Source organism: Botryllus schlosseri, chromosome 6, assembly GCF_051294905.1.
Source record: "Botryllus schlosseri isolate E-star chromosome 6, Bs_hap1, whole genome shotgun sequence".
NCBI lineage: Eukaryota > Metazoa > Chordata > Ascidiacea > Stolidobranchia > Styelidae > Botryllus > Botryllus schlosseri.
In genome coordinates, this window is record NC_137241.1 from 19,176,985 (window position 1) to 19,187,122 (window position 10,138).

Below are 10,138 nucleotides of genomic sequence, written 5' to 3' on the forward strand. Positions count from 1 at the left end.
CACCTTTGAAAAAACCTGAGATGTGATCACTTTTCACCTAACATCTGATATCCCTATATTTTATGAAATGCGTAGGTAGGCTATTTACTGTTGTCACCATGGAGAAGGCTGTAATATTATGTTGCTAATTGACAGAAGTGAGATCAAATGGTAACCAAGAGATCATTTTGGAATTATAATATCTCATTTCATTGGTTTCATTGGATGTGTCATCTGTGTTGTCTGTTACAGTCAATAATTATTTTTCAACGAATAATATATCATTTTTAGAGTATGCTTGGCACTTAGTACTATGTGTCACGATGCAATTTTAATGAATCTCAAGATTTTAACCCTTGTTGAATATAGAACTAGTTTTTTTAATGGTACACCGTTTGAGTAGTGGGAACCGTCTGCTTAACTTGACAACATCATTATATGTATATCACTTCACAATAAAATCAATTAAAAAGTATTGAAAAAATATCCCGGATGTGATTCGAAATTTGAATATCCATCTACTTTCAGAGATTTCATTTCCGTTAACAATTTCTGTAAAATTAGTGTGCCAATTATTATAATACATCGACGAAGGCCATGAGCTCTGGCAGGAAGTGTGTTGGATGCTGGTTTAGCGCGAAAAAAAAGAAGAAAGTGAATATCAAAAGTTTGCAGGAGATAGTGGAGTAAGCTATCACAGCGGGTATTTTTGTGTATGTCTGTTGATCATTTTACGTTTCTTTTCAGGAGCTATGGAGCAGAGCTAAAAGAGGTATGGCCTGTCTATTTTCTACGTCGGATGCAGCGATAGCTGAATTTGTAATTATTTCAGATTGATATTTCCAAAAGTCTGGAAAATCAAGGGCCGTTTGTTGCCGTCATTCACAAAATGACAGATCGCATGATAGAAGCCATGGACGGAAACACAGTTGCCGAAAACAACATGAGAGACGTTGAGGTAGGTTCTGTCTATTGGATGACATAATTTCGGCGGCTTCTGACAATTGGTTAATCCGTTTTGACTGTTCATTTCTGTATGTTTGAGATGTGTGACTACTTTGATTATATCAATTTCAGAAATACCTGTCGGATCACCCGGAAACCGTTGTTGTGGATCCCCTGCCAAGCATAAGGAAGCTTCTTGACCGATTTGAGACCTACAGCATGATCAGAGACACGGACCTCTGCAAAAGAGGTATGTAGCCGATGTCCGGGCTTCAACCGGGTGGAGCTGCTTTGCTTCATTGTGGTTTGCAAAATAGTCGGTAATCGTGATTTTCGAAAATTTTATTTGTGGCACTCATGTCTGCTGATACATGCTGTAAATATCACCCATGGTGTATTGCTAGGGTTACCATATTTTGGGAATCTGAAAAGAGGACACGTTTTCAAACTTTTAGACTTACATTGATGGAGTAAAATCCGGAGAAACGGGAAATTTTTCCCGGGTTTGTGAAAAAAAAGGTCACCTTTCCGGCTCAACTCCCGAAATACTGACTTTCTCGGAGATTTTTCGTTGGATATGACTAAAAAAAAGCAATTTTTCTGGCTCAAGTCCCGAAAAACCCGTCGTACCGTTACTTGGCCGCTGATTTCATATATCTCAGTCCTATTTCCACGTACATTTAACCTGAATTCTCGGAAAAGAGGACATTTAGGCGTCCTCCAAGGACACTTCCTTTTAATGTTGCGGCGTGGACTAAAACCATAGGCGATATAAATTGAACAGAAAATTCTTTTACTTTCAAGCCTGTTCATTAATATGCCGGAATTACGCAGCCTACGTACTTCGCATACGTAATCCGGATTCGAAATAAAGTCAATGTGGCACATTATTATGCCGTAACAATTAAAGTCGCAAGAATTCACCAAACCTTCTTTGTTGGCATTGTCACATTACGCATTACGCACATACGCCCGTCTTGGGGGCGTGAAGGCATCTGAAGGGGGGCGCGAAGCCGCGGTCAACCGAAATAAATTTTCGCGCTCTGCTCATTTCACCTTATATTCAATGTTGTTGCACTGTGTATAGTGCAAATTTCATGTTTGAGAATCATCATCTCATCAACAGTCATAACCTTCCATGCCATCAAACTATCTGTTGGGATTGTCAGCATTCTGGTTTCATTTTGTGATATGACAATAAGGGGGTGCGGAATTTTTCACTATCTGAAAAAGGGGGCTTGTCTAAAAAGTTTGAGAACTACTACGTTACACGGTCTGTATTTCAAATTGTTAAGTGATGCGTTCCAAATCCCTCATTCGTAAACAAGTCGATTGGTGCCCATAATTACTATGAGTCATCATGACCCATAAAGGGTGAACGGGCATGTCAAAAAAAGAAAGCTGAAAGCTGAAATTCAAAGAAGGTTTGGAGCAATAAATATTTGTTTACTGAAGTCTAGGGTAAACCTGTATTTTTAGTAGTTAGTGCCGATCAAGTATAATTAAGGTCGGTCTGATGACAAAAACTTTGTTAAGGGATGGCGAATTTGAGATGAAGCTATAAGCTTCCCTCCACAGCAAGGCTATTTCGCCAAGCTACACAGTGGTCGGAAGGTAGCGACCAAGACAATAAGATGTGAAGTATCCCAAAAACATTTTAATGTCTTGATAGCAAAACGCGGATAGGGATTCAAAGAGAGTTTGAAAGGTATCATGTCTAACATTGTTTCGAAATATGACGGCAAATAAATATGCTTTTTTGGTAATTAACCGTCACTTTCTCATTCCCTAATATCAACACATCCACCGAACAGCATTTATTAGGTGTAATTCACTGTTTTCAATTTTGAAATATAATTAATGCGCTGGAGAACACTGCTAATTTTTTTTTACTCGGCCCGCCAACGTATTTTCAGCTTCTCATTTGGCCCGCGGGGAAAAATAATTGCTCACCCCTGGTCATGACTATAGTCATTACAACGCTGATGAATATGTATCTGCTACTGCATTCTCTCTGAAAATAAGACAGGACTTGTGTTAATTTCCACTTGAGGACTTATATTCTGGGAAGGTCTTCTATAATTTTTGTGATTGTCTTTAATATTTCAGCTTTCATTAATATTTTTAATTCATGTAATATTCGCACTATCTACTCGGTGTAAATTTGACAATATAGGGCTTATATTAAAATATCGTTTCTGAATTCTGGGAGGTGTTATTTTTGGTGAAACATGGCTATTAATTTCAGATAGTAACCTAGTATAGGCCTACTCATCGATGTGAAAACCTTTATATAATGCGTTTAAGCCTTGTGGGTGTAACCCCGAACTAATTGGCTCTTTGCTGCATTGGTACTTAGTAGCACTACGATTAATGAAGTTGTTATTACAAGGATAGGCCATTTTCAATTGTAGGTTTTGTATAATTCATGAAGGATCTCCTTGGTATTCGAATATATCTCACATCTTTACATCTTCTTGTGTGCAGGCCATACAACTGATCACTAATCTATTGGTACCTGAGGGTGGAGTCAGCTTATTGATAGAAAAGGGATGGGTTCATTGTGTCAATATCTTCCATTCACGTTTTTATCATTGAATAGCCATGGCGTTTTGTATGTAGCGAGAGTGGTGTGTTATTATTAGTCTGTAATTTAATATTGAATGTCTTATGAGAACGCCGGTTCCAAGTTTACATGTCCTGCGTTTCTTTCAGGCGAGCTTCACATTCCGACGTTTGCGTATATTACTTCGCGAGACCCCACACACATTTTGGAAGAGATGGCCAAACACGACGTTGAATTTCCGTTCGGTAATTATTCTCTAACAAACTTGAATATTCTCGTCTGTCGCAGCGCACTTAATGCTCTCATGTGTCCTAGTTTGCAAGAAAAGCATTGCACATGGATCTGCCTCCCATAAGGTGGGTATTGGTTGGAATTTCTGCAGGTAGTCCATAGCGTAAGGTTCAAGTTATGTGCTACAAAACTACCCCTCATCACGTTAAATTAATATATTTTTAATGATCGCAACTATTTTTGGTCTCATTGTTCATCTTGCAATTTCACTCCGCATACTGCAATTTCAGAAGTAGCCAACTCCGATTGTATGCTAAAAGTATGCGATCCCGACCGAATCTTCTTTTTGAAACTACTTAAGTACTCTCAAGTCCCTTCACAAGTGCACAATGTCCCCGCTTAATGGCTGCGTCGGCTTATTGTCATAGCGGTAGCATATTTCTCGATACATTTCAACTTTGTCACGTTTCCAGGCTGTTTGCTATTGTAGTTCACTGATGGGTTTGCCTAAATGGAGTGTAAGAATTTCTCCTGTAATTTGACTCAAGCAAAGCGATTGTTTTGTGTGAATGGAAAGTCTGTTGTGCCACCGGTTTTGTAGACGCTTCCAACTATTGTTTAGATGTCAATCATATTCAATAAAGAAGGCCTGACAGATGTCGATCCGCCATGTGTTGTCCAGACCTTTATTAACCACGAAGCGCAATTACACAAGGTAAGGAATCTTGCAGCAACACATTTTTTTCTATCTATGCAATAACTTTCACTACAATATTGAATGGATTTCAATGATCCTTTTATGACAGACTCTTTGAAGTGTAGCCTGCATGATTATGATTATGGATTCACTGGTGATTATATTTCAAGTGTGATCAACCTTGTTATTATATTAATTCATACTCTTGGTGCAATTGCTTGTTACTGTGATAATCATCATGTCTGCTGATATGGACTGTCACAGTAAGTCTAACTACACTGTCTGATATTCCATTTAAATGGTAATGTAATTAAGTTGTCAGAAACCAAGGTTGTAAAGATGATGTCGCTAAATACTAGCTTTCAAATTGTTCTGTCAAGACAACTCAGAGTAGGGCAAGTAAAGTAGGGCATGAAAAGTCACCAGTAAATAAATACATAAACTGGGCCAAGAAAAGTTTTAACTATTTGTTTTGTTTAATGTGTGTGTGAACTGTTCATAACCTTACAAACGTGGTGATTAAGTATGCTTAGTGGCTGTTAGTGATCACCATGTTATTTCCAGTAAATCTGTCTCATTTGAGATTAGAAAGTTGGTTTAAATTTATGAAAGGTTACTAGCTGTATTCCATCCATCAACACATACATTTGATTGATGATGTTAATTGTTAGGTAATCAATGAGTGTAATAGAGGTAAGCAACAATTGAAAAGTGGTATTTAATGCTGGGCATGGTATGGTGTGGAATATTGAAATGTCACAGTATGGTACGGAACTTTTCAAGTATAGCATGGAAATTCTTTCCACACTAACATGCTATGGCAGCTTTGCCAGAACCATTGCAATGATCCAATTTTAGATTTGTCAAATCGATTGAATACCTGTGAAAATCGTTCACTGACAGGTCTTTGTTCAGATCTCAAATTGCTACTCAGACTCAACCACCCGGGTCGACATCTATTTGAACATTTGATCCGCATTCGTAAAACCTCTAATGGCTCTAGTGATGTTGTATTCCAAGATATAATCCATTCCTAATAGGACAATACCTTCGTTTTATTAAATTTTGTTGATGAAATCTTCATTCTCCACATTACTGCTAGTGCTAAACAGTGCATTGCCATAGTTTCACATTTCATGGGCTATTGTTGTGATTCCCAAATAATCTCGTATATATTTTACGTTCCGTCTTTGATTAGTAGGGCGATTTTTTTATTGTCATATCAAAAAGAGTCAAAATTTTGTCAAAATTGTAGCGTTGGGTCAAAAAATGTTGAAAATTTCTTACAAAGTCAAGATTTTTTTGCAACCTGCATTTCGTTTGTATCATAGATTTTGCACTGTTGGTGAGCTCATCATTTGAGATTTTACAGCTTGTAGCCTACTTTATAGGCCTACCCTTGTCTGTCATTATGAAGCATAAACATTCAAATGAAACAATTAGGTTGACATGGTGTCCACCGCAATATCCTAACTGAAGCAAGGCTGCGTGAGCATTGCATGGTTCTTATATCAAGAAGCGCATGAAGAAAAATTGTGATGTAGACACCATTGTTAGAATGAAGCAACAGTGTGTCACCAGCAGTGTACACACAACTGCAGTGTTGTCAGCCAACTGCTGCTGTTGAACGTTCTTTCTGCATTATTGGCAAGCTACTTAGTAAGGACAGACACTTTCTACCCAAGAATGTAGGGAAGTATCTTTCGTTGTACTACAATAAGTTTTGATTATCTCTACCATAATGCGTGATGTAACTATTGGAATTCTTCATAGGGACAGATTCAAAAAAATGAAGTTTTTTCATGTAAAATATTGTCAGTTTTTAAGTCAAAAAAGTTTTTCCAGGCCAAACTATTTCATAAGGACAGATAGTTCCAACCAGAAATGAAGATAAGTAGTACAACTCTAACATTATGTGGGAAAACATCTCATTTGCATGCATTAGGTCAAAATTAAGTTTTTAGGGTAAAAAACGTAAAAATTATGATATTTTATGTCAAAATTTCCACTTTTTAGGTCAAAAAATAGCCCTAATGATTAGCTAACCTGCATCGCTGACATATGACACGAAGGAATTGCGGATAGAATTTGTTCATCAGGGCTGTTCAGAAGGATTAAGGAGGATAATTGCATCCAAATTAATTAGAATAATAACGTCTATACAACAATAATAGAATATCTGAGAGGTTGGGCAGCTGCAAAAGTATGGAAAAAGTATCAAATATGCTATGGTATGGAAATTGTAAGTATGGTACGGAACGATTGAGCCAGGTATGGAGTATGGAAATTTCCCATACCATACCATGCCCTGATTTAATGTAGAAGATGGGTTGCTTACATACTTCCATAAACTGTGGTATGCGTAGGGCTGGTAAATTATAGTGCAAGTTCATCTGGCTTCACATACAAAACTTTTCATGTTAGGCTTGTCCCATTGCAGATATACGTGATTGCCAATAAATATCAAGTCGTGAGACGGCCTTCCTTGCGGAACTTTTCTAAGGAGAGTTTAAAAGGTATGTTGTCACTGCCGTGTTTATCTCGGACTCGCTATGAAAACATGGGTATGCCAAGGTGCTTTGTTGCTAGGATATACATTCTCACAATGACTGTGTTGCTGTTTGAACACTGCGCCTTCTAGCGAGTTGAAAATACCACTCTTCTTTAATTGAGGATTAGTTTGACGTATAAAATTACTTGAGATCTTCATCCTGTATTTCGCATGACGTTTCACGTTTCTCAATTTGCAGATCACAATACAATATTTTTCAATTCTCATGACATTTCTAGCGGCGAATCGTCCCGGTCCAAACTTACCACGGTAAAAGACTTGTCAAATTCTCACCGTTTGATCGTTTCTTAATTCGCGCGTTCGCCATTTTTAGCCTACGGACGATGACGTGTCGACCGCTCTTAATTTGAAATTGCCCGCCATCGACGCTCTCACAGAAGAACTACACAGCAAACTCAAGATGACCATGTATGGCGTTGATATCATAGCTAGCCGGGAGACTGGCAAGCAATATGTCATTGATGTCAATGTCTTTCCTGGTAAGTAGATTTGTTCTTTCAATCGATTAATGCGCGGTTTGATTTATGGTGTCGAGCTTGCAACATTTCGTATTGATTGTTCGGCGTTGATTCGAAAACTCGGTAAGAAGCTGCTGTCTGATTGGTGACGTCAATTTATATGCATTTGTGTGAAAATGGAAGTGAATGTTCCCAATGGGGCGTATCTGGATTACAGTATGGGAGTTTCACTTTCATTTACTATTGTCGTCTCTATGTTGTCACAATGACTTGTTGTGGCGTGTTGTTTCGTATCCAAATGCTGCCTGTTGCTGCGTCGTGGAAATGGGCCTTTTTTAGTGACACAAATACGGGATTTTGCAAAAGGCAAATTTTGTGTAGACCCAACATATTTCGGTAAAGTACCATTGAGCTATTTCATAATCGAAAATAGAAGTTTCCATGTTTGTGATGTGCAGTGTCCATATCTTTCGAATTGTGTTGATTTGGTAGACCACCTTGTTTTGAAAATGACGTTCTCTCATCATCTTGTCTGCTTTTCTCTCTGATCAATCGTAGCATCACAGCTACCTTTAATTCAAGGTTTCAAGACTTGTAAATTGTGGGGGTGCACCTTATTCCCTGGGTGATATAGCTTACCGCACAAGAGAACAGTTGATGGAGAAAATGACTAAATATAGTAGCACTACTGATTGTATTCATATTGACTAGAATATCATCTTCCACACGTAATTTCAACATTTTTTATTGCCATGCCCTTGAACAACCTACTGGCACAGGCACTACGTTGACCCTATTACAGAAAACTTTTCAATTACACTGAACGTTTAGTGCTTGAAACACTTGAAACAAAATGTGGTTAGGTTGCGAAATTTGGCTTTCGGCTATGCGTCTGGTGATAGAGTTGGCTAGTAATTGACCTTAATGATGTGTTGCTTCTGAATTTCTTTTGACTGGACAAATTACTGTTAAATTAGGATCACATTTGCTTTGAGTTGCTATAATGGTCGGTTGCCCGGCATTTGAGCATGTAACACATTGAAAAGCACAACTTCAGCATACGACACAATACCATGTTACTTTCTAACCCCAAAATTGGCCGTAACTTTACCTAACGGTACCGTTGACCCACATGCTCATAGTATTACGTTCATGGATCATAATTATTGTTTTGGCGGTTACACTCATTTACGTAGCTGTATCGTCCATATTTGAGATAGGGCACTCATTAGGGCTGTTAAAAGAAAAACTTTCCTTCAGACTTCACTGGCTACTTGATAAAATTTTGAAATTTTATTTTTTTGTTTTCTAATGATAAATTCGAAACTTTCTACTGCGTGAATCTCGCTTCTACTGGTTGGAATGGAGCCAAAGCTGGTGTGCAGCGTTATTTAACCAACCTTACAATTTTATCAAGTAGTCGGTGAAACCTGAAGGAAAAGTTTTTTTGAACAGCCCTACTAGACACTAGTTATTTGAGTTTATTGATGATAATTCTTATATTATCCACCGATCAAGGATATTCCCAGAATTATCAAAGACAAACTCAAATATCTCCGCTTCTACGGGTTGGAATTGAGTCAAATTTGTTTTGCATCGTTTTTGAAGTCAGCGCCACAATTTCATGGGGTTGACAGAAAAATTAGAATTTTTTTTGCACTTTTGGGTAAATTCAAAATTTTCAAACTGTACGAAATCCGGGATTACCAGTTGGAATGAGTTCAAATTTGGTGTGCGTCGTTTTTTAGGGCAACCTGACGATTTAATCACGTAGCCAGCGAGATTCAGGAAAAAAAGTTTTTTTTGAACAGCCCTCAACTGTTTTATAAATAAATATACCTGTTCATGATTTTGACAATGGGTGTAAAATTTTGCACAAAACTCGTTCCCCCTGATGTTGGGTTAACGCGGTACAATTTGGATGACGATGAATTAGTAGAGATAATGTTGTTTTTCAGGGTACGATGGTGTCCCGGATTTTCTACATACCCTGGTCGAAAATGTCATGGGGAGACTCGAACAGAAAAAGATCAATGGTACGAATGGAATTCCCATTTCCGGATCTCCCGGCACTGTCCATATAAACTGTGCGGATTTGGATAGGGATGCGAAAACCGTGAAAATTCCGGCGAAAACGTTATCAGAATGGGAAAACGGAGGCGACATCGTCTCTTCGGATATATGATTCCATCTCGCTGTCCATTGATGCGTAGGATCCTAAAGCTTGAATAATGTCGAGCAGTCGTAGATGTAGCTTTAGTACTAGTTCATCGAGTAACTAAATGTCGAAGTAGGCCTATTCTCACATCATATATTTTCTGGTATGATCTTTTATCGATACTTTTTATTGTTTGCTAGGATCTGTTTTGGGGATTGATGCCTCTGATGTATTTGATGCTACGCAGAGTTTCTTATTCTTATGCAAACATTGTTTTTACGCTAACTTCAGTCTCCTTGAAATAAATTGCACCAGTCTGTTGTACTAGGTACCATGGTTGATTTTAGTTCAATGCGGCGGATTCATTCCAATATTAGGCGGTTCGACCAGTTTGGATACTTTGTGGCCGACTGCTATAGCATGGTCTGAACCTATAGTGCTACTCTTGAAATGAAGCATGTTTTGCAACGCACTTGCTCAAGGTATGTTATAAAATTTGAACAAAATTCACTTATTGATGAAAGATCACTTC

The 10,138-nt window shown here is 38.1% G+C and overlaps 1 protein-coding gene across 1 annotated transcript; it reads left to right on the forward strand.

Annotated features, from left to right (window-relative positions):
• Positions 1-483: 483 nt before the first annotated feature.
• LOC145441389 (inositol-tetrakisphosphate 1-kinase-like) lies at positions 484-9,930 on the forward strand. The gene is made up of 11 exons (XM_080319239.1): positions 484-665; positions 727-751; positions 812-937; positions 1,057-1,174; positions 3,640-3,735; positions 3,806-3,846; positions 4,344-4,436; positions 6,859-6,934; positions 7,169-7,239; positions 7,304-7,469; positions 9,407-9,930. Exons 1-11 carry the CDS (start codon positions 577-579, stop codon positions 9,631-9,633), a joined length of 1,128 nt encoding a protein of 375 aa, XP_080175365.1. The 5' UTR covers positions 484-576; the 3' UTR covers positions 9,634-9,930.
• Positions 9,931-10,138: the final 208 nt, after the last annotated feature.